General features: G+C 47.5%; 1 protein-coding gene and 1 long non-coding RNA gene across 13 annotated transcripts in view; one reads left to right on the forward strand and one right to left on the reverse strand.

Annotated features, from left to right (window-relative positions):
• Positions 1-24,891, forward strand: part of ST3GAL6 (ST3 beta-galactoside alpha-2,3-sialyltransferase 6) — a 69,338-nt gene that overhangs the window by 23,456 nt on the left and 20,991 nt on the right. For 10 of the 12 annotated variants that reach the window (XR_005383177.1, XR_005383178.1, XM_038582561.1 and 7 more), the window contains 5 exons: positions 9,058-9,157; positions 11,978-12,055; positions 14,180-14,283; positions 15,372-15,435; positions 22,168-22,263. Coding sequence is in view for 10 of the 12 variants with exons in the window: in XM_038582561.1 (XP_038438489.1) it covers positions 9,069-9,157; positions 11,978-12,055; positions 14,180-14,283; positions 15,372-15,435; positions 22,168-22,263 (431 nt within the window). In the remaining 2 variants the exon portion in view is untranslated. Of the gene's footprint in view, positions 1-9,057; positions 9,158-11,520; positions 11,578-11,977; positions 12,056-14,179; positions 14,284-15,371; positions 15,436-22,167; positions 22,264-24,891 lie in introns of those variants that run through there. The other 2 variants (XM_038582571.1, XM_038582570.1) reach the window with 2 other exon arrangements.
• On the reverse strand, positions 21,227-22,977 carry LOC111093720. The gene is made up of 2 exons (XR_005383180.1): positions 22,628-22,977; positions 21,227-21,490 (listed from the first exon to the last, which is right to left on the reverse strand). It is a non-coding gene; the product is annotated as an uncharacterized LOC111093720 (long non-coding RNA).

Raw genomic sequence — 24,891 nt, forward strand, 5'->3', positions numbered from 1 at the left:
TTATATAAAGTTAAACCTACATTTGCTCTCTGACCCACGAGAACATATGTTTTTCCAAAGACTTGTACCTGAATGTTCGATGTGGCTTTAATAACCGTGAGAACAGGAGAAACTACAAAGAACCAAATATCCATTAGCTGGCGAACTGGTAAATGTGGAATAGCCACATAATGGAATGCCACTCAACTATGAAAAGGAGTGAATTCCTGGGACAGGCAACAACCTGTACACTTTTTAAAAAAGCATTATGTTAATTGAAATAAGCTAGAAATTAGATACTTCCCATATGCTTTTATTTAGGTGAACTTTTAGAAAAAAAAAAAAAAAACCCAAAAGGATAGAGATAGATTGGGCTAGGAATTGTGGGAAAGGGATTTGGCCATAAAGAGGAACATGGCAACATGGGGGTGGGGATCATGGAAATGTTCAGTATGATCTTGAGAGTTGTTACAGGACTGTATACGTTTGTCAAAACTCATCAAATGGTATGCCTGAAAGTGAATCTTATTATAGAAAAATGATATCTCAATAAAGTTAATTTAAAAAATCAACCACAGTCATCCTGTTAGCCTGTTAACATCTAATATTCCTTGGAGGTTATCTTATCAGTGGGGTTTAATATAAGAAAATAGAGAAAATTTCCACTCCAGGAAAAGAAATGGGTCTCTAGGAGAAAATATGAATAAACAGTAGGAACATAAGCTTAAACGCTTCTTTGTGTATTTTCGATGTAGCTGAGTCTGAAGGGAGAGATCCTGAAAACAGGAACTTCAGTTCATTTATTTTTAGCATGCAGAATAGTATGCTATTAGCTGAATGATTTTTTTTTTTTTTTAGTGTGTCCCACTGTGCTTTTAAAAAGCAAAATTCTGAAAAGTTACTTCTATCCTTCTTATATTCTTTGCAGTAAGCACACCCAATTTTCAGCAGAGGATTTGGTCCTCTGCTTTGGCAGTGGAAGCTTAGCTTTAATTAAGTAAAAAGATCTGTCTACATATGCTTGGGATGAAATCTGGCAAAAGCACTGGCTTTCTTGAAAGACTGAAAGAAGTGTGTGTGTGTGTGTGTGTGTGTGTGTGTGTGTGTGTAGAACTAGCTGCCTGTTCTTGCATTAGCCAAAGAATTGGGAGAAGAGAGAAAGTTAATTATACGTGTTCTCCTTTTGCCGTGCAGACAGAAAAAAAAACTATTTAGAAATCAGCAAGAAAGTATAGAATTGGTCCAATTTGTTGAATCTAGACAGAATGTATACTGTTGGTCCAATTTGTTGAAACCAGACAGAGGAGGGATGGTGCGTAAATCACATTTTCTATTTACTCAGTAATGTCAGATTTTTTTCTCTTAAATTTGTATCAAATAGTAACTCAACATTTCAGACGTAATTTCAGGCATATTAATTTTGTATGTGCTACTCTTTTTTTCTTTAATTATGGCCTAGCGAGAATTTTTCTTCTAGTAGAAATCTCATCAGAGTCCTTAAGATTTAACTTTTTAAATTATAAAGTGAGCATGTTTTCATATTATGTTTCTAAGTGTATTTTAATAAATGCATGCAATTTAATGTGTATCATTCCCTTGTTTTACCTTTAAAAAAGGTACTAAGTGAATGTAGAGTTCATGATGTAATAGTTAAAAAAAAAAGTGATAGTTTCCCATATGTACAATTTAAAAGTTTTCTATAATGTACAGTTAAACTCAGATCTGAGTTTGAATTCTTGCCACTGCTCTGGTGACTAAGCATCTCTAACAGGGATGATAATATACTTGCTTTCATCATGTGTGGAAAGGGCCTAGGGTACTGTTGGACAGTTAGTTCTTCATATATTGTGCTGTCATTTACATGATCATCACCAAACTGTGGAGGCTACCAGACATTTTTGGATCATCCAATTAGTCATAAGGACCATAGTTTAAAAAGAGGTGGCAAATGAGTGAAAGAGCACAGAGCCCTTTACATAGGCCACAGGGGTCCTGTGTGTCTCTGTTGAAGCTTGGGTTATATGGAGATGGTTAGGCCTAGGAGGCTTAGGGACCCTATGGGGCTGAACCAAAAAATCTGGACATTAATACATAGCCAGAACCAGAGCTGATGCTCCCATGGGCACGTGATCACAGAGAAGAGTCCTAAACAGAGCAATAATACAAAAAGGAAGGCAGACAGGATGTATGATCTGTTGGCCAAGTTCACACAGTCTTGTGTGTGTCCTTGTGAGCTGAGGACTGGTGGAGGCCTGAATGGGGAAGGGACTCTCTGAGGGCTGATGGGATGTAGGCTGTCAGCGGGGCTACCTGGTAAGGCAGTGGGGGTGAGCCTGGAACAGGGAACACCGCCTATGATCGGGCCCACATGGCTGGGGAGAGCCAGAGGGGATGTTCTTTTCTAATGTGCACAAGGATGCGGGTTGTTGGGTCAGGCTGTTGAGCAGCAGTGTGTGAAGTGTGAGATGAGACCAAGCGGTGGAAGGGCTGTCACTGTCAGTCACTGGAGTGGCACAGAGCCTGGGGAACAGGTTGGATGAGACGTGGTTTCTGAGCTACTAAAAAATTGTAAGTTTGACTGCAGAGCTGCTGGGGTGGCTGGGAGAGCGAAGAATGCAGACTTTGGAAAACAAGGGTGTCCTATCCAGTGAGCCAGCAACAGAATTCAGGGCAGGTGAAAGAGCTGGCCAAGGTCAGCGTGCAATCAACCAGAACCTGACCAAACGGTTGAGCTCCAGGGCTCCTCAGGCTCCCTTTCCTTGGGCCAGGATCCATCCCAGAGCCTGGGTGGGCCTGAGTCTATGGACAAGAGGGGCATTGGGTGTAGAGGAAATGTCACAGAGAGGCCAGGTAGGCTGGGTCTGTGTCCCCAGCATCTGGAAGAGGAAACACAAAGAGAGCTCACTCCTTCATGTTGTATGATGTCGAGATACCCACAGGGTTTTTGTGCTTGGTGAATAGAATAATTCAGAACTGCTGTTGAACATGCTTTGTTCTAGCTGGTGGTTGGCAAAATGAACTCCCTTTGGTTTGAGAAGGTATTAGGAGAGTCCAAAAATAGAGATCTGACCATTCTCAAGGGTCATTTCATAGGTTTGGTTTGTTTGTCCTTTTAAGTAATGCCATCAAGCTTGCCCTGAGGCTCAGGAATGTGTGTTGAAACAAGCACCCTCCTATTTGCTTCTCCTGTTTGAGAATTGCTGCTCTAAGACACTCAACAGAACCATGGAGGGGAAAAAAAAAATAATGGATTTCCTGAAATCCAGCAGAATGAGTTGGGAGGAACAAGTAATAGGGTTTCGCTTCATCCCAGTTTGTGACTGTGACCTACTTCTTGATTCCCTTAATCCCTAGGATCTATGCTGTTTAAGGAGCTGGTAGGAAAAATGAATTAGAGAAATGCTTTTTAGTGTTTAGTCTGGTATCAAAAAGATGGGCCTGTACCCGTTTACGGAAGCTGACCTCAGGAGAGAGGCGGTATAAGGCGTGGGCTCTGGTCTGATCGATGAGGGTTGGCGGGCTGGTTCTGTTCATTAGCAGCTCAGGAAGGTTACTGGTCCACAGCGTGGGGTTGTACGTTTACCACTCCATGGGGCGATTGTGAGGGTTACATGAGCTAGAGCACCAGAAGCCTTTATCATCTGCCTTGGCACGTAATGAGCATGTGCTGAATGCCCCTGTCTCAATGATTCTAATCAGCCATTATCCACTGGGCATTTGCCATGTGCTAGACATTTCTGCCCCCCCCCCCCCACCCAAAAAAAAAGGCATCTAGTTAGTGGATGTGTAACTACATTCAACGGCTATCTGCTTAACCTCTCCTGTGTGCCGGGTATTAGAAATGCTCCACACTCCCCTAGGGAGCTCCTAGCCTTGTCAGGATAACTCCTGTAACCTCTGTGTCATGGTCCCTGGATTTCAGGAAACCCAAGATTTTTTTTTCTTTCCTCCATCATTCCCTGGAGTAGAGCAGGGCAGTGGTTCTCAAACTCTGGTATGCACGAGAATTCTATTGGAGGGCACTTGTTTCCATGTACATTCCTGAGCTCCAGAGATTCGGATCAGGTTAGGGCTCAGGAATGTTCTCGTTAGCAAGCTCCCATCTGGTGTTGACCCTTGGACTGCCACATCCCTTGGGGGGGCACGCTGCCCTAGAGCCATTTCCCTTCTGCGGATATCTGAATTCCCCCTCTGGGAACTCCAGCCACCACTTGGGAGCACTGACAGGAAGTTATAGGCTAGAACTCTCTTTTGGGTTCCCCTCATGCCTTTTGTCTTGAGAAACAGGATGACACCAGGAATAGAACTGTGAGGAAGAAATGGTCAGACCTTAAGTCTATTTCTGTCTCCCAAACTGTGTGACCCAGGGCAGCTCAACCTCAGACTTTGAGTTTCCTCCTCCTTCATCAGGAAGATGGTACCTACCTGCCATTTATCAAACCCGGTTTGAGCCTTAAATGAAGTGAGGGACTTAGAAGCATTTTGTGAACCTTAAAACTCCACACAAATGAGACCTGCTTTTTATTAAAGAGGAGGGAAAGGCGTTGCCAAGATTGAGCTCCCTTTGATGTATGGAGATTATTCATATGTCAGTCTATTATAATTTGAGAAGAAATAAGGATTTGATTTCTGCTGATCCAACAGGAAGCTGGGTCTGTCAGGTTTAATGTCGAGATCTTGAAACTTCTTTTGATGATTGAAGCTCTACTGAAGGCTTGCTTTTTTTTTTTTTTTTTCCCTTAAAGCAGGCATTCTGGGTTAAATTCTGGGTTTCTTTTGAAATCTTCCGTTCAAAGCAAAATGGTCATTCCATTTATGGAATTATAATTAGAGAATTTGTTTATTAGTGGAATTTTTTTTCCTACAACCAAGCAGAGGGAACTATACATGTTTATCACAAGGATATCCTGACTGGCCAAGTCTACTTTGCAACTTGGATGTGCTTTGTATTGCCCGTGAAATACAAGAGAGTTGATAAGCTTCCTAATTTTTTCTCAGCTGGTGTATGCAATGGCTCTTCAAGAGTTGCTTTAATTTTTTTTAAAGGAAAAGAATGCCTCACACTTCTGACTTTTCAGCTGAAACACATTTGTGAATGAAAAACCACAAAATCTCGGTTACTTCTACTTCTGTGCTTTGCAAAATAATATGCAGGTTTCCCAAAGAGTTCGTTCTGGAGGACAGATGAGCAGACCAAATTGTAAATATGGAGTTGTTTCTCTAGACCTTCATATACTGTTTTATCTTCCTTGTAGAATAGATTTTTTTAAGAATTACTGGTACTCGTGAGTGGCATCCATGTTGGGTGTTTGCATAAATGATGTTATTCTAGGTGGAGCCTTGACTATTTGAGCACTTAAACAGATTGTTTTGTGACTACATTGGCTCATGGTAAGATACCTTCCAGGACAGTCATAAGTAACTTCTAAAACTATTTCAGGTACAAACGGGTGGATTCCAGAACTGAGTTATCAAATACCCCTGATGCCTGTGACCATCAACATATATAACAAAAAAGGGTTACTTACAGTGTATTTTCAAGGGAGTCGCAGGATCTATAAATAATCCCATTGTTCTTTGGAGTCTTTAATATGTATCCTATATTTGTGTTCGGGTAATAACCGCATGTGGGGCGGGGAAGAACTTTGCTAAGGTCACATCAGTCAAAGGGATGAGACAAGCCAAGTCCACATCAGTTTCTCTGAGCACCGATAGGCCTGTATCTTGTCATCATGAAGCTTTGCTCATGGCCTTTGGTCAGCATTTAATATGATCTCAGCCTACGCGTACGACAAGTTGTCTTTCAGCACCCAGCTGGGCACCCACTTCCTTGACTTTTCTCAACTCTATACAAGGAAAGGAAGGAAAGCTACATTTGTTGAACAAATACAAGGGCCAGGCTCTGGGCTGGCTAACTTCTCTTTGATTCTTCAATTAGCCACTTCACAGATGCATCTAACATCCCAAACGCCTCGATGTCTTAGACTTTTATTGACAATCCAAACCTTAATTCTCCCCCATCACTTGGGTTTTACCAAGTTTTCAAGAAACCTAGAACCATTCTTTTCTCTCTTCTGTCTTTGAGAAGGGAGGAAGAGAGAGGAAAAGAGGGGAGAAGATGAGGGAAGCGGAGGAGAGAGAGAGGAGAGAGCGGAGAGGAGAGAGGAGAGAGACGAGGAGAGAGGGAAGAGAGAGGAGAAAGAGGTGGAGAAGAGGAGAGAGAGAGAGAGGAGAAGAGGCGAGAGGGCGAAGAGGAGGAGAGAGAGAGGGAGAGAAGGAGAGAGAGAGGAGAAGAGAGAGGAGAAGAGAGAGGAGAAGAGAGAGGAGAAGAGAGAGGGGAGAGGAGAGAGAGAGGGAAGAGGGGCGAGGATGCGAGGAGAGAGAGAGAGGAGAGGCGAGGAGAGAGCGACGAGAAGATGGCGGAGAGAGAGGGAGAAGAGAGGGAGAAGAAATCGAGGAGCGGGAGCGCAAGAGAGCGGAGCAAGACGGGACGCTCGCTCTTATCATGCTCTTTCTTCCTCTCATCTCTCTCTTCTCCTCTCATCTACTCTCTGTCTGCTCTCTCTTATCATCTCGCGTCTCATATATAGTCTCTTCTCCTCTCTCTCTTTTTTTCTTCTCTTTTCTTTCTTTTTTTTTTTTTTTTTAACCTACTGATAATCCTACAGCTTATTTCTGGCTTTTTAAAACCATAAATAACTTAAGGCATTTTTTTTTTTTTTTAAACCACAACATGTCAAGATAGCATACGTTACAAATGGATGAGGAAGACCAAACAGAGTGGAAAGAGATGCACAGGCCTGAGGAGATGGGAGCAGCAGACCTAGATATTTTTCACATGCTTTCCTCCCTTTGGTGTCAGAGGCCTTGGGGCTTCCTGCCAGGCTAGTGAGAACACCGTGTAAGGCTGTGTCAGGACAAGCCAAGGCTCACTTGGGTGTTCTCAAAACCCATGCATACTGCTACTTAGGCAAAGAGCACAGCTGACTTCAGTTTTAGGGAACCAACAACAGTAAAATACACAAACTTAGCGCATGTTTTGTGTCCTAGGTTGTGTCAGATGCCCATCCTTTGGGGGTAATTTACCTCATAGCTCGAAGAGGTAGGCTGTGTGCTCTCCCTTGTAAACACGTGAGTTTACTTGGGGCTGGACGAGGTAAACTGTTTAACCTAAGCACCCCCCCGCCCCCCAAGCCAGGAGTTACGTGAAGTTAGGCCATGATTCATGTCATCTGATTGCCAAGCAGTGTTGACTTTTCATGAGCATTATGTATCCTGAGTTAGAAGTATGTGTACAGTTTAGCTCATTTAACTCCTCTATTTGCTTTCTCTTTACACAGGCATTTCTAACTCCCTTATAATAATGGCACGTAGGGGTGCTGCCTACCGGTCTAGCCCTGAGAAGCCACAGCTGAAAGCAAGGGAGGGGAAAACCAATCCCTGCTGGATAAAGACTGCCTAGCAGACAGTCCCCACACCGTCGCTGGCTCCAGAGGAGCCCAGCACAATTCTGACATTTGTTAAGATGATGCCACGTGATCAAAGAAAGCTTAAGTTATACTTGTTATCTTTGGCTTATGAAGGCAAAGGAGTGTTTTATATTAAGAGTTCCACGTGCACTTACTTTACTGTCACAAGGGACACAGCATCGTATCATGTGGAAATGTATCTACCCAGACTCGCAGTGTCTACACTGCATTGCCCCGATTGAGGTTAATAGATACAAATAGGAGTGGGAGGAGTGGTACGAGCAATTGTCTAGATGAAGCAGAAACTTCGTAAGAGGTAAAGAGTTGTAGTATACTTGTTTAAAAGCACCAGCATTGAAATCTATGATAAGAACCATATATTAGGGACACCTGGGTGGCTCAGCAGTTGAGCATGTGCCTTGGGCTCAGGGTGTGATCCTGGGTCTGGGGATCAAGTCCCACATCGGGTTCCCTGCAGGGAGCCTGCCTCTCCCTCTGCCTATGTCTCTGCCTGTCTCTTGTCTCTCATGGATAAATAAGTAAGAACCTAAAACAAACAAAAAGGAACCATATATTAAATTTGTCCTTTTGCATTTAATTGCATGGGGAAGTGAGAACTTTCTCGGAAGCAAAAGTGAGAGCTAAATATGGTGAGGGTTTTTTTTTATATATATGTGTGTGTGTGTATATATGTACATATACATTCTATAAAGGGTTTTTAAATTTGTATTCAAAAGGGAGTTGTGTCCAGGTATCTATCTAAAATTGTATAATGGACTATGCGGTCTATGTAGTGCCCAAGTAAGTAAGAAATTAGATAAATTTACCTGTGCTGTGATACTGAAAAATCAAATGGATACAACCTAAAAGTATATAAAAATTGAAGATGTGGGAAGTACTTTTTAGTAGCTTTTTTCCTGTTTTTATAAAGTGTGTGTGTGTGTGTGTGTGTGTGTGTGTGTGTGTTTGGAGAAGAAGAGAGAATCCTAAGCAGGCTGCACACCCAGTGTGGAGCCCAACTTGATCTCACAACCCGGAGATCACCACCTGAGCCAAAATCAAGAGTCAGACACTTAACCAACAGAGCCCTGTGGGCCGGGGCGCTCCTCAGTTTTTAAAAGTTACAAAAAGGACTTGTAAAAATTACAATGGAGAGCATTTGAAAATCATTTTGAGCACCGAAGAAATGCAATGTTTGCTTACATCTTAGGGCATGTATTCACTGTCTACTGAGAGAGTGAAAATAGATATTAGTGTCTCTGAAGAAAGTTTTGGATATGGAGCAGATGTGCAAACTTTTGTTCTGCGTGAATTCTTTCCTTCTCTAATGTAAGAAAGTAGGATGGACGCCACCAGCTTTGAAACAATGGTGCCGTTTACTGGTCTACATGTCACGTTGGATTGACTTACCACTTGAGAGAGAAAAAAAAAATACTTTTTTTTTTTCCTACAAATTTAGTAGGTATTTCCAAAAACAATAGGCGCACATCATGTAGGCCTCGGTTTCCCTTTCTCTGTTGATTCACTAATCTTGTATTTGAGCCTTTGTGTGAACCCATCTACATAACAAACTATTGCCTTTTCTTGGGACTTCGTTCCTGTGTTTCAGGTGGGCCAGCCATGAGAGGGTACCTAGTGGCCATATTCCTGAGTGCTGTCTTTCTCTATTATGTGCTGCATTGTATATTGTGGGGAACAAACATCTATTGGTAAGTTTCATGGTTGCTCTTTATTTTTGTTTTATTCTAAAGAATTTATTTATTTGAGAGAGAACGATGGGAGGAGGGACGGGGGGTGAAGGAGAGAATCTCAGGCAGATGCTGTGCTGTGCATAGAGCCTGATGCAGGGCTTGGTCTCACCACCCTGAGATCATGACCTAAGCCGAAACTAAGAGTCAGACATTTAACTGACTGACTCAGGTGCCTCATCATTCTTGCTCTTTAAAAATAATTCCCAAACTAGTCTTTCACACAGACCCAAAGATGATACTGGGGGGAAATAATATATATGGGGGGAAATATATATAGATTTATAAATATATTTTTAATATATTTTTTATATTTATAAATATATTTTATATATTTATAAATCTATATATATTTCCCCCAAGTCTTTAACATTTTGAGCCTTTTTCTTGCTTTCCATTATAAATTGGGGTTTTACCATTATAGTAGCTTACATGTCATGCTCTAACGGTTTAAAAACTGATAAAACAGCACCTTCTTTTTATTGGCTTTTCAGTGGAGCAGTGATGTTGTCTTTGAGACATGACATTTTTCTTTATATAATATTTCATCGTCGTGAATTGATGGACTAATTCTTGGGCTCAGGGGTCCTTGACTACTGTGCCTAAGATGCTTGGATAAGAGATTGTTGACTAAAATATAAACACTACATATGGTTCTCTTCGTTTAAAAATATTTGGTGAATGATGAACATACTTTATGAAACCACATTGACTGGAAACGTCACATAAGACTTTGAAGAGGCGCAGGTAGTTTTATGGCAGAGAAAACTTACAAGCTTTTTATCCTTTTCCCTCTTATCAGCTCTTTGACTAGGAATAGTCTTGATGACCTTTAAATCCTGAGTGGATGGTAGTATATGATATCAAACTAAATCACAATGTAATTTCCTGTCTTAAACTAGGAGTGCTCTTTGCCGGCTTTTTAATAGGAGATCCTAGATCACGTTTCTGGTTTTTTTGTTTGTTTGTTTGTTTTTTTCCCCCTACTAGATAAAAAAAAAAATGATGCTTCTGAATTTATTTCACCACTGGTTGTTTGAAAAATTATTGTAATGTTCTTCATGGAAGGAAGTTAGGCAAATGGTCACTGGAAAAACCCAATGCCAGGTGGGTAGGTTTGGGCCTAAGTTTCTAGGCTTTGGACTTAAATACCGAGCTAGAGGACTGAGGAGTTTTATTACACACCCTGTGAGGGTTATACCATGGGGATCTCTCCTTCCATCTTTGCCACATGCTATCTCTGTACCACACTTAGTAATGGAAGACGACAGGAGAGAAAGCAAAGAGGTTACTAGATACTAGATAGCGACTTCTCTACAAATCCTATTGTGTGTCACTGGGGAAATGATAAGGAAGACAATGTAAAGAATCTGAATTTCGTGTAGTCTTTTGTTATCAGAGTTTGAGGAGTGTTTATGACACTCGAAAGCTAACACATCACTCCAGTCATGTAAAGTCCTGTAGGACGTTACCCTGGGTGGGTTTGTGCTGTGAAGTTGATTCCTTAAGAATTATTTAAGACTGGGGGTGTCTGGGTGCCTCGGTTGGTTAGGCGTCTGCCTTTGGCTCAGGTCATGATCCCGGGGTCCTGGGATCGAGCCCTGTGTCAGACTCCCTGCCGGTGCTCTCTCTCCCTCTCTCAAATAAATAGATAAGAATTATTTAAGACCGATAACTTTTTTAAGCCACTTCAGAGCTTGTGTTCACAATATCCTAAAAGTTTTTCTGTTTTAAAACTTTAGAAACCAAATAATGTCTTATACTTCATTTTTTTTAATTTTTTTTTTTAATTTTCAAATTTTTATTTATTATACTTCATCTTATCCTCTGAATATAACTTGGTGTTTATGGTCTAATGTGCTGGTCCCCATATTTATGTACCTCCCTTACATATAGGTCGAGGGATTCTTGCCACTTGGGGTATTCACAAAAGATGTTTCTCTGGTAAGGACTTTAAACTAGCTTTGTCATTTAGAAACCTAGCAGTTCCAACTGCGGGGATTTTTTTTTAACAACAACAACAAAAAAAAAAAAAATTGAAAATTGAGGCCTGTTCTTTGAGTTGGAGTCCCATGATTGTAGAAGAACATTGGTTAGTTGTTTAAGATTAGTTGTTCCTGTAATTGGTCGTTAATACGTTCTTCTGTTAAGCAGTGTTGAGGCTGGCTGAATCTGGATCCCGCCACCCTGTCCCCTTCGCTTATTAGTGTTGTCGTGCTCTGTCTTGTTTCACAATACCCTTTTAAGTTGTGGAGACAAGCGCTCCATTCAGGCGACCCAGAAGGGCCTAACCTGTGCCAGGAACAGAGGAGAGTCCCATAGGACTCTGAATAGTGGGATTTGTGGCGTCCAGATGACAAGGCTTGTCTGGGGAGCTGCAGGTCTGTGTCTCTGTGGCAGGTGTCCCCAGATGGGGCCGGAGGACCGGCTGCTCAGGCTCTGGGTGGGGCCGGAGGACCGGCTGCTCAGGCTCTGGGTGGGGGCACTTCTGCAAAGTCAGCCTCCTTGTGGCGTCCACAACCTGGTAATCCTAGGCCTTCTCGAAGGCCCTTTGTTCCCTGCTCACTGAATTATTTCCGGGTGGCTTGGCACCTCGGCCTTTCTCAGTCTCGTGCCTTGTGTCTGGGGTCCTCAGACATACGCAAGGGACTGTCCTCTCGGGGGCTTCTGGGAGAAGGCGTCCTCCCGGCGCGGGCACCGAGCGGACTCCCAGGGCATTGGCTTTCCTGGGGGCGGGCTGCCGGGTTCTCGTTTCTGACCGAGCCTACTTTTGTCTCCTAGGGTGCCACCTGTGGAAATGAAGCGGAGAAATAAGATCCAGCCTTGTTTAGCGAAGCCAGCTTTTGCCTCTCTCCTGAGGTAAAACTAACAAAAGAACTTGTGACCCACAACATGTTCAAAATGCGTTTGTGATCATTTTTCACACTCCTCCTCCCCCCCCCCCCCCCCCCCCAGTGTAAATCCTAGCAGTAGAAAGTCAACACTCTTGTGTTTAGGGAAGAGCTTGAATATCCTGTCTCCTTTTTGTGCTTTTAGTCAGATCTGCATCTATTTGCAGCAAAGGCCTTGAAGAGCTCAGTCAGCCCAGTGCTCCTCTCCCAGGTGAGATTAGAGAGGCCTGTTTGTGTCGGATTATAGACCCCAGTGAACTGTTTCTCAGGGTTGTATTTCCCCCTTGGTTGTTGCCATGTGATTTCCCACCCTTCATGTTCTGGGGCTGTTCTCCTTTGCCTTTAGGTTAAACTTCTGTGACGAGAAGTTTTTCCTGACTTTGAGGGACTGGATTTCAGTGAGGTCCTGGGAATGTAGAGCATGATCGTTATGGGGTTGTCAGGAGTTGCACAATATCCACCAATACTCTTTCCCTCTGTCCCCCCAACTCTGACACGTTGCTGGTCAACGTGCTTCTAGAGAAATAGAAATAAAGGACAGTCTGGTCACATTTAATTATATAAAACAGGGACAGGCTTTTTAACACTTTGCCCATTAAGGATCAAAAACCCGTGTATTCTCTTAATTCTCTCCCTGCCCCTTTTCCTTACTGGTTCCTAACCTTGTGAGGCTACACATTCCTTTACCATCAACTCTCTAGGAGACTGCAGCTTCATCGGACATTCCTGCATCTGATCACAGCTGCGCCGTGGCTGCCTCTGGCCTTCCCATGGGTGTGTGTCCAGTTAGGTTTTAGGCTTTTTTTTTTTTTTTTTTTTTTTTTTACCATGACCTGTAGTTAGGAAATAGGTTTTACTTTGGAACCCAGTAGACACTGGGGATAAATAATGTTTTACCTGGGAACCCAGGTATTTAAATAAGGCTGCCCCCCCCCCCCCCGACCGGTATCACTGTCCCCACTAAGTCTGGGGCACAGGTGCAGGGAGTGCTCATCCTCCCGTTTCCTGAGTCTGAACATGCTGTGAGGTCTAACTCCACCCTTTTCCCAGGTTAGCGGCTCCTGAGCGGCACACTGTCACCCCTACTCCACTGCTCTTCGTTGCCTTTTTAAAAACTTACATTTTTGTGTTTAAATTCAATTTGCCAACATACAGCACATATTGCCTTTGTGTCATGCAGCCCCCGAGCCCCCCTGAGGCGCTCTCGTCTGCACCTGCAGTTTTTAGGCTAAAAGAGGGCAGAGCTGATAGGACTGGAAAAGTGAGGCCAAGTGTGGGGATAGTTTGACTTATTCCTTTAATTAAAAAAACTTTTTTTCCCCCCTCTATGTCCTACTGGTTCTGTAAAGAAGTCCTACAGAGTTGAACTTCCTTCGATCATTTATTAACCATAAGTAGCCTGCTTACTCTGTGCTGGCTGCTAAAAGTCGGGGGCAGAGGCGGAGCACGTCCTGCCCTCCTCAGCCTGGCTCTGGCCCCTGAGTGGGCCCGGGGGCTGCACAGGACGCAGCAGACAGGACGCCCACCATCCTTGTTCTCAAGCAAGTCTGTTGTTTTTATTTTATTTTGTTGTACTTTTTTTTTTTTTTTTTTTTTTTTTTTTTTTTTTCTGAGCAGGTTTTAATAGAGCAGTGTTGCATCTTTGGTGCATTGAACTTTTATCATCTTTTTAGAAGTTTGTACCTACAGTAGTTTTAAATTTGGGAGCGGCCTAGCATCCATGCTTTTGTTTTCCCTTTGTGGATAAAATTTTATCACTTACTGTTGGTTTGATTTTTAAATTTTGATCCCCCCTTCCCTCTCCACCCCACCCCCAAACCCTCCCCCTAAAGCTGTGACATAATTTTGGTTCCACAGCCTGGAAAGTGTTTCCGTTCTGGTTGTGTAGTTCCACTGCATATTCCATTCTGTGTGATGTTTGAATATCATCGGAGGTGATTTTTTTTTTTTTAACTAAAAAAATAATCACACCTTCACATATGGTCACTGTAATCAAGGTGAGCATGCTACTGCAGTTGTCATCAGCCGTTATTTTAGAAGGGCCGCAGAGGGGGCAGGCATTTGGGAAAATCACTTTTTCCTTTCCTTGCAGGTTTCATCAGTTTCACCCTTTTCTGTGTGCAGCTGATTTTAAAAAGATTGCTTCCTTGTATGGTAGCGATAAGTTTGATCTGCCCTATGGGATAAGAACATCAGGTCAGTAATACCATTCTTTACGCGACCCTTTAAATGTGAGTGGTGTTTGATGTGAGCCACATGTTGATGTGATTGTAAGGCCTTTTCATCTTTCTGCTTCGTAATGATCCCTAAAGGAAATGATGTGGGGATGGGATGAAGGGCATTAAATTTTAACATAGAAATCCCCACTCCTTTTTGAGGCAGCAAAGAATTTAAAAATAAAATGGTAGGTTTGTTGTTTTTATTGAGAAACTTCTGCTTTTTACTTCAGTGTAGCCGTAGTATTATTAGGATACTGAATAACGTCTGATGCCTTATTTTATTCCAGCGTGGAATGAGCAGGATAACCCTGTGGGTTGGGCTAACGTCCTCCCTGGATCCCTTTTTGCCTCTTGGCCTCTGGGTTTTGTTTTATGTCATCCATTTAAGTTCTAGCTCTGGGTATCTTATTTTGCTAACTGGTGGCTATTTTACTTTCGCTAAATTGAAAGAGAATTACTCCATCTACTAATGACGAAATGGTTCACCTCTTTGCTTCTTGGCCACCGAACCGGCTCTATGTAGCTTGATGGCGTAGATTATTTTTGAGACCCTCAGAGCCCAGGAGGTGACACGCTTTGTTTTCAGAATTAGATTTTGCATATTCAACTGACCTTGTTTTGTGTATGTGTATGGTGTGTGTGTCTCAAAAATACATTGCAGTGAATTTGATAATTTGCACCTCAACTTACTAAATATTGGCTTCTAGACGAATGTCAGTTTGAAGGCTGTATTTTTAAATATCTGATGTTGATCTCTTGGGGATTACTTTCTTATGATTGTTTTCAAATTAAGCATCTCTCTCTCTCTCTCTCTCTCTCTCTCTCTCTCTCTCTCTCTCTCTCTTTTTCCTGGAGTTTTTGGAAAGTGTCCTTAGAGCACTTCTGAGTGTGCCTGTTGAGCTGTGCTGGCTGATTGCAGTTGCCTCATTAATTTTCACCACAGAATAAATCCATGGAGCTGCACCAGTTTGAAATGGGCTTGGGGGAGGGAAGGGGACAGATGGCTTACTATGTGCCCAAGAAGCCATGAATCCTTTTATTTATACCACTCCATTTGTTTTCCAGCGGAATATTTTCGACTCGCTCTTTCAAAACTGCAGAGTTGTGATCTCTTTGATGAGTTTGACAAGTGAGTGGATTTCCTTGCTTTTGTTTACTTTTAGTTTTAGCTAATGTGGTTCACAATGTGGGCCCCAATGTAAAACGTCTTCACTCAAGAAAGTTTCTCGAATCTGTGCCTACCTAAAACGTCGAGTACGTATTTCTACGGTACATCCAATAAACACTACAAAGCTAATTTAGGAGCTGCCTAACTGATTGTCTCAGAAGTGTGCACGGAGTGTGTGGTGAGCCATGCTAGTTCCAGGTCAGGATATTTTAAGCCACATTCATCGTGTCCAAGTTGTTGCTACCGCAGAATTAATTCCTGGCCTCTGTGAACCAGCTCATGGCCCCTCCATGGGCTGTTTCCTCTGCCTTCCTGTGTATCCTATAACTGCTCCTGAGGATCCTTTTTGTTTCACTTGAGTGTTGGATTTCAGAAGCGACTCTCTTCCTTTTATTCAGAATTTTACAGGAGGGAGGCAAACAGCTTGCTCAGATAATGTTTTCTGACTACAAGAGGCAGTTTAGTTTGTAGAAAAATCTGGTGTCATGTGAGCCCTGTGGGAATGAACTTGCTCTTAAAGATAGACTCCTTAGCAGGTGTACTTACTTGGGTGGAGGTAGACTCTCTTCACACATTTTAAAGCTACATTTTAGGATCTGACCAGTGGCCCAGTGGGACAGTACAGGTGGTCTGCAGGTGGCCCAGTGGGACGGTACAGGCCTCCATTACAAAGGGAAATGACTGGATTTTTCCTCTTGCCCAAGTGGACAGAGGTGCTCGTTAGCAGATACATAAGTGAGGATACCGGACGGAGGTGTGAACATGGAGATAGTTTCCAGAACAGTGCTAGGTTTTGTCTGAACGTATCTCCTTTTTCTGTGGGAGCCCATATTATCAAAGTGTGGATTATGTCATAAATGTTGCACATTTAAGCTTGTCCTTATTTGTTATAATCTGAAACTGTGCCATAAACTTAATTTCAAATTTTGATCACCTTTCAACAGCAACCACGTATGTTCTTTTCTAACCTAAAGTTCATAAAACTCTAATGGGTAGGATATTGTTTTTGTGCAGACCTTTGGCATACATGCATTAGGTCACGCTTTGTCATTTTTACTACTGACCTGCAACACTCCCTCCCCCCCGCCCCCCCCCCCCCCCCCGCCCCGGGGCCATGTTCTTAGCTATGATTAGCAGGAACCTGGACTGTTCTTTTTTTTTTTTTTTTTTTAATTTTTAAAAGATTTTATTTATTCATGAGAGACAGAGAGGCAGAGACACAGGCAGAGGGAGAAGCAGGCTCCATGTAAGGAGCCCGATGCAAGACTTGATCCCAGGACCCCGGGATCATGCGCTGAGCCCCCCAGGGTGCCCCGGGACCTAGGCTGTTCTACCGTGAGTCTGTTGTTCCTACATACACAGCTTCTTCCTCAGTATGCGGTGTGATGGCTGGACTTGCAGCAGTCACATCTGCATTCTGGCCAGGAGGGAGGAGTCAAGGGCAAGGCCCTGCCTCTGTCAGTTAGGATTTGCCTCCTGCCTAAGGACATTGCCCAGAAGTCACAGACAATACTGGATGACATCCAGGGTCCTCAGCTGCTGGAGCCAGTTGACACCAGCGTGAGAGCTGTAGTTCTTTCCAGTTCCATGTTCAGTGTCATCAAAGTAGGAAGGTGAAATGAGCCATTTGGGGAATATTTATACCCTGGAGAAATTGGCAAGACTACAAACCAGGCTTCTCCTATCCTTTTTTTTTTTTTTCTTCCCAGAGCAAACTGATGGTTTAACATTTGCTAGCAGCCACCGATTGCATCCCATCGGTTAGGGCTACAGTCACAGGCCACACGTGGCTGGAAGTTGGACAAGGAATGAAGCCTAAAAAAAAAAATTAATAAAGTGGCTGTGGCCCACATTTTAAAAAGTCCTATTTGAGGGACAAAGGAAACAGGATTATTGAGGGGCCACTGGTCTCCACCTGTCTCTCTGTGCCTGGTAAATATTTAGGATTTTTTTTTTTTTTTTTTTTTTTTAATATTTAGGATTCTGAAGTCAGTTATGTAACCCTACACCAAGCCAGCCGTGGTTTGTCTCTTGAAGAATTGGTTGTCTGTGGAAGCTTTTGTAGATCATTTTGAAGTGGCATTTCTTTTTTTAAAATTTTAAAATTTTATTTTTTTATGAAGCGACACCTTTCTTAAAAGATATTTTACTCACAAGTGTGTAAGTAGGGGGAGGGGCAGAGGGAGAGAGAAGCTCAAGCACACCTCAAGCTGACTGAGGAGCCTGTCGTGGGGTTCCATCCCACGACCCTGAGATAATGACCTGAGCCAAATCAGGAGTCAGCTGCTTAACTGAGCCACCCAGGTGCTTCCCCACCCTGCTCACCCTGTGCCCATGAAGTGACATTTCCTATGAAGGACTTCTCATATTTGCCATATTGGCCGGTAACGTTACTAATGTAACTCTGAGGCAGAGAGAACCTTTCCCCAAGAACTTGGGCGAGAAATAAGGGAGGAAGGGAAGAGGAGTGTGTGTGTTCGGCCGTGGCACTGAATGACCCCTGGAGCTACACGGCCCCATGCTTGCTCTTTGCTCGGCCTCCTCCCTTTGCTAACCACTGCCCCCCCTCCCCCTGGCCACCAAAACACAAAACAAAAAACCAGACTCCCCTGTTCTTTTTCTAAGTTTTTGGTCACTTAGTAATTAGTCATTTGCCTCCTTATGTGCAATCATAACTGTTAGGAAAATATTTGCATTGCAGAAAATTGCCTTTTGCCCTAATTTTGTAACCGGGATTCTCTGTGAACCAGGGACACCATGCAATGGGAAATGTGCATCACCCATTTTTATTCCTCTTTTTAACAGGGAATATAAGTCTTGGGCTTTTCCCCTGTGTATCGTTGAGCTTCTCTTCTGAGCAAGGCCCAGCAGGTTGGGGCGGGTGAACAGGGGGGCACCGTGCTGTCCTGTGAAGAGTCCCGAGGACCCAAACTCCCCTCCCCTGGCCGTTCCTTGGCCTGAGATCCAGACTCTAAAGTGGTGAATCCTGCAGCCCATGGAGGCCTAGTCCAGCCCAGCCCTCTAAAGGGGAGAGAAGTGAGGCCCAGAGAGGTTATGGGGGCGGTGGAGGGAGGCCTGCAGACTTCTCCTGTTCTCAGCACCTCCCTCCACAATTTAACAAGCAGAGAAAAGACCAGAAAGACCCCACAATTGAACATCCTTTTTTTACTTAAAAGATTTATTTATTCGTGAGACAGGCAGAGACCCAGGCAGAGGGAGAAGCAGGCTCCATGTGGGGAGCCCGAGGGGGGATCCCGGGTCTCCAGGGTCGTGCCCTGGGCCTAAGGGAGACGCTCAACCACCGAGCCCCCCAGGCACCCCGACAAACCGTTTTTAAAACCAATTAGAGCAACCTTTTCATGGTGTTTTTGTTTTTGTTTTGTTTTTGTTTTTTTTCCCCCCGTGTTCCTCCTTTTATGGAAAAGCGCAGACTGGGTGTGAGGCCGGGACTGTGGCCTCAGAGGAGGGACGTGACCTGGCCGGGAAGGGGAAGGTCGAGGAACGGGGGGTGGGGGGGTGGGGGGTGAGGGAGTCGGCAGGCGGGGGGCGCCCACGGGGATGCCCGGCTCTTGGGGAGACCACGGCCTGCTCCGTGACCTGGCGCGGGCCCCTCGGTGTGTGCGGGGCGGGGGGGGGGGGGGGGGGGGGGGTGGTGTTGCTGGTGGCTGAGGCAGGGGACCTCGTGACCTCGGGACCCCGGGCGGGCCCTCGCGGCGCAGCGGGGAACCTGGGGACCTGCGGTCCGGGCCCCGCGATGCCCCCGAGGCGGCCCCGGGCAGCTCGCAGGTCCCTTCCGCGGCCCCGTCTGGGCCTCCGCTGCTGGGGCATCGCGACCCCCGAAGCCCGGCCCCGCGCCTCGCCCACCCCTGAGGAGGCGGGAGGAGCTTGCGGGAGGGGGGGGTCGGGGGCAGCTCTCCAGCCCCCGGGGGGCCCCCCTGCAGCTCGGGCCTCGGCCCCCGCGTCCCGCCCCCTCCACGGCCCGCCGGGAGCCCGCCCGGGGAGCCCCGCTGCAGCCACAGCCGCCAGGGTCCTGCCCCCCCCCCCCCCCCCGCCCCACTGTCGCAGGTGCAGCCCGCGGGGCGCCCCAGGGCCTCGACCACGGGCGGGGCGCACAGCGGGGCTCCCTCCGGGCGTCGCGGGGGACGTGCGGGGACGGCCGCCTCCCCAGGAGGCTCCGAGCTGGGACCCTGCCCCCCCCCCCCCTCCGGGAGCGGCGGGGACCCGCAGCCCCTCAACACCCCCCGCGGGGCAGCCCCGGGGCGGTGGGGACTCCGCGACCTTGCCGCGACCTTGCCTTGACCTTGACCCTGACCCGGGGCCTCCGGACTCCCGCCTCCCGCCGCCGGGGGCAAACCGGGAAGTGTCGGGGAGCACGGGGAGGGGGCGCCGCGAAGCGCCTTGAGGACCGCGGGCCCCCGCCTTGGGGTGATGGGGCGGCCGGGGCGGCCAGAGGACGGCGGGAGGCCAGGGCCCCGGGCGTGACCCGTCGGATGACCGAGGGGCGCCGCTGCTCCCCCGCCTGTCCCGCCGCGGGGAGCCCCTGGAGCGGGGCGCAGCCGCGGGTCCCTCCCGGCCCCCCCCCCCCTCCTCCAGGCCCCCCCCCCCTCCTCCAGGCCCCCCGCCCTCCTCCAGGCCCCCCGCCCTCCTCCAGGCCCCCCGCCTCCCCCCGCCTCCCGAGTCCCCCCCCCTCTCCCGGCCCCCCCCCGCCCCCGGGTCCCCTCCACACAGGAGGGCGGGTCGGGCCTCTGCTGAGGCTCCGGGGAGGGCGCGGGGAGGGGGCGCCGCAGCCTACGGGGAGGCCCGGTCGGTGCCCGGGTTCGGGCTCTTCTCCCGCAGCCCCGTGCGCGGTCGGAGCCGCTGTTCCATCCTCCTTCCGGTGCCCGAGGTGCCCGAGGTGCCCAGCCTCGCTCGGGGCGCAGGGGAGGTGGCGCCAGCCTCAGGAGGCCCAGCCTCTGATGTGCATTAAAATGAGCCCCAAGGTTCTGGAAGCAAGAGTCAGACCAGCTGTGGGTGAGACTTGCCCTTGTTACAGAACATGCGGGGAGAGTCCGGTGAGGAGGAGGAGGGTCCCCCCCCAACCCCCCAAAGGAAAGGGTTTGGGCTGTTTGCCAGCGTTCCCCTCCCCTCCGGGTCCCTGGTCGCCACGCAGAGCAGCAGGGGTAACCTTGCCTTCCTGGAATTCTAGAGCACGTTGTGGGCTGCCCACGGTGGGAGTTTTTGGGGGTGCGTCCTCCAGGAGTGCCCGACAAGGTCGCCCTAACCCAGTCTCTGACGTCCTGTCCTGCTCTGGATCTTCTCCTTTGTATGACAAAGTAGACCGAGTCAGACGTGACTCTTCGGTTGGGGACCTAAGAGATCCAAATCAAAATGCATAGAAGAGCATTTTCCAGCACTTCAAAGCTTCCCAAATAGGTGCGCTAAACAGATCCCAGTGAGGCAAGTCAACTTACGCATCTGTGTGCAACGTGGACGTTGTCCCCTCTTAACCCGACAGGGCCGGCGCTCGGCTCTTTTTAGTTACTCCTGTATTCTCTGGGATTACTTATTCATTCAAGTTTATTTAAGTAATCTCTACACCCAATGTGGGGCTTGAACTCCCGACCCCGAAGTCGGGAGCCACATGGTCCTCCAGCTGAGCCGCCCAGGAGCCCCCCTAAGTTGACAGATGCTACAGTACTTGTGATTCTGCTACTCCTTAATTTCCGAAGAGCCTTATGGTCTAGAGTTCTGGTCTGCTTTATTTCATGATTTCTAGAAGCAGTGTTTTTTTTTTTTTTTTTTTTCTTTACACTTTCATGTCATGAAGGCTTTGGAAAGCCAGTCTCAACAGGCTTCCCCTCTGTAGCCTCGTCCCCCAAAGGAGAGGGGCATGATCTGTGTTGTCCTTTCTCCAGGCCTGGCCGGGAGGCGGTGACGGGCCAGGCCGGGTCTGCCGAGAGCTGATGGTACACAGTCCGGGGCCCTGGGCTGATCCCCGCCAGCAGCAGGAGGTCCCGCTTCGTCATCTACCTGAAAGCTGCCAGGAACACCGAGTGAACTTTTAGTTTTCGTTGGTTAAGCTCCAAGGAGCAGTACGTGTTTGGGGAACTGAAGGGCTCACGGGCAGGGCCGGGGAGGCTACACCTTCCCCACCGGATTCCAAACTGTCCGCACACTGACAAGATGCGGCCGTGACCCAGAGCTGGAATCTCAGGATGCTCAGAGTGGGCAGTGCTGGTGAAAAATGTACAGGGGTGTGACGTGAACACACTATCAATATTAACACGCAGGACCACAGGCCAGGTGGTGATTTTGTCATCCTGGGGTCTGGATGCAAATTCTGATTCTGCCTCTTGGGAGTACGACTTTGAAGTGTTCGCCAGCACCTCTCTGAATGCTTTTTTCCTTTGTAAAATGGAAATAATCGAACGTGGCTGTCTCAGCAGGTGGTTAGGAGAGTCACGTGAGGGACTGTGTATGGACTTAAAAGCAACTGTCAGTTGCTAACGATCATGTGCTTCCTGTAGAGTGTTATTTCTTGAATCTTGCGTCTTTCTAATATATCCCTAGACATTTAAGTCACAATTGGTTCTTTTTCTACCTATGCAACAAGTGAAATTTGGCGTTGGGTTCCAGAAAGTCTGAACAAATTCTTGGAATCGCCCAGTTATGTGAAAGATGTCTCAACCTCTCGCTTGTCTGTTTGCCCAACAGTGTGCCGTGTAAAAAGTGCGTGGTGGTTGGTAATGGAGGAGTTCTGAAGAATAAGACATTAGGAGAAAAAATTGACTCCTATGATGTCATAATAAGGTAAACATAGTTCCTATTTGCTAATCTGGAATTGTTGCTAAAGAGTATGGTTTTCTATTTTAGTAGGACTGTCATTTTAAAAGGAAGATGCTTAGATCTATTTAAGTCCATTACACAAGCGGGGTCTCAGTGGTTGGCTAGGGTAGGCCTAGATTGTCACATCATCTCCTTAGCAAATATTTATGAGGTCTCCTTACTATTCCAGGCACAATTCTAGCCACAGGGGGTAGAGCAGAAATAATAATGTTCTTATTCCCTGTGGAGCTTACATTCTCATGAAGGGGGGAGAACACAGAAATTAAATAAGGAAATCGAAAAATAAAGGCCGTGCAGACAATACTGGGATAGACGACGGAATAGCTACCTTAGAATGGATGACCACTTGGAGGAGGAGACCTCCACCTGGACCTGAGTGATCGTCTATACCAGCCACGTGAAGACTAGGGAAGAGCAGTCCGGGCAGCGGGAATGGTTAGTGCAGGTCCTGGGGAGGATACGATCCTGGGTTTGAGAGAAGGAGCAAGCAAACCAGTGAGGAGGGAGGGCGGCAGGATCAGAAGCTGAAGAGTCCGGGAAGGAGCAGGCTGTGTGGGACTCTATAAACTGAGGTTACAACTTGGATTTTATTTTAAGTACAACAGGAAACCTGAAGATTTTTAAGCAAGAGAGCAAATTGATCTGGTTCTGTTCTTAAAATACATTGGCTGTAGCATGGACAGTGGGGTATGAGGGACAAGGATAGAAACGAAGAGTCTATCCTTGGGTGGGGTGGCTGTATTCAGGCAGGTGGTGGTGGCTTGGAAGAGGATTGTCGCGACAGAGAGGTAAGTGGATAGATGGAGACGTGTCTTAGAGGTGGAGTTACCAGGACTTGTCACTCCAGGTGTGAGCGGAGGTGGGGATAAAGGAACAGATGCCCCCCTTTGGGTTTTCGGCCTCAGATACTGACTGGGTAGGGTCTCGAGGCACCATTTACTGAGTTGGGAGAAGCCTAGGGTAGGGACATGTTTGAGGAGAGTCAAGATTTCTTTGTGAACATGTTCGGCTTAAGATGCTTCTAGATTTGCGGTGATGGGGCAGGTCGGCAGGTGGGGAACAGGTTCAAGGCTTGATGGAGGTTCAAGGCAGCCTGTTAGCGGAATTTAAACCACGGTCTGGGCAAGACTTCCAAGAAAGAGAAGAGGGCCCAGGACTGAGTCTTGACATACTCTATGCTTGGAGGTAAAGTAAAAAAGGGGGGGGCGGGGAGGAGTGAGAGATGGAAGAGGATCCACCAGTGAGGTCGGGAGGGTTTCAGAGGAGAGAAGGGTCATCAGCTGTGCGCAGCGCTGGCCGGAGGTCCTGCCAGAGGAGGACGCGGAGTTGGCCGTGGGCCTGGCCCCCCGAAGCCCGCTCACGCTCCCCAGAAGCAGAGCTGGAGGCAGGATCGGGGGGCGCCCCGGGCAGCGCGGTCTGCAGGAGAAGGACGGGGACAGAGGGGGAGGCCAGGGGAGGCGAGGGTCTTGAGAAGTTCTGTGTGGGGTCGAGGAAGGGGCTGTAGGGGAGATGGTATGCGCTGGAAGGAGGCTTTTCCTGGTTGCTCCTCTTGCGAAGGTCGGGGTGCCGGAGCCTGCCGTGGGCCGGGCCAGGGTAGAGCGAGGGGCTGGGGCGCCAGGCGGGCTGGGCCCCTGCAGCGGACGGAGACCTGGGGTTGGAGGGCGGCCAGGGGAGCCCGCGGGGGGAGCGGGGAGCTGAGGCCACTTCTCCCTTTCCTCCCCGAAAGGTCGCAGTAAGGTCATCCTGGGCTGTGTGGGGCGGTGCGTGGGGGGGGGGGGGGGCTGTGCAGGGGCTTCCGCAGGGGGATGCCCCACGCTCCCCGGATCACTGCCCATTGTGAGACCCTCGAGAGGGTCCCCCCCCCCCCCCCCAGGGGTCTAGACACCTGCTCCTCGGGCCGCAGCAGGCAGCAGCCCCTGGCGGGGGAGTGCCCCGGGCACAGCCTTCACGGATTCACGGAAGTCGTGTCAAGTGTTACTGGGACTGTCTTGTGTTACAGGGAGCTGGGGGCAAAGGGGGAAACCGTACCGCTCCCCCAGGGGCCAGGTGTTGGGGAAACAAAGCCTGTGCCCCCTCGGCCGATGCACGCGGCACCGCGGCCGCAAACCCAGCAGCGGGTCTCGCTGTGCCAGTCGCATCTGCTTGGGTGTAAGGAGGCAGGTTCAGATGGATTCCAGAGCTCTGCAATTTTGGTGGCTCTTCAGATCACCTTCAGAGCCCTTGCCTGTCCCTCCGTGTGCCACACCCTGTGTAACCCTGGGCGAGGCGCTTTGTCTCTGGACTGCAGGGCCCCGATGCAGGGGGTTCTGGCTGCAGGCCCTCCTAGGTCTCTTCTAACCCTAGCATGCTGTGGCTCTAGGTTCCCATTTTGTTTTACGCAGACTTTGGTTTTCCTGGGTGTAGGGCTGAATTACCAGTGGCCCCACAATTAATTTTGAAAAAGCAGCCGTTTTGTGAAAGGGAATTATTTCCTTGGCTGTTGTGTATTTAAAAAAACAAAAACAAACAACAGTTGCCTTGTAGCTTTAAGCACTGGGACCACTGGCTGCTGCTGTTTGTTCTGAAAGCTCTGAAACGGATGGAATTGGCTCA

Source organism: Canis lupus, chromosome 33, assembly GCF_011100685.1.
Source record: "Canis lupus familiaris isolate Mischka breed German Shepherd chromosome 33, alternate assembly UU_Cfam_GSD_1.0, whole genome shotgun sequence".
Classification (NCBI taxonomy): Eukaryota; Metazoa; Chordata; class Mammalia; order Carnivora; family Canidae; genus Canis; species Canis lupus.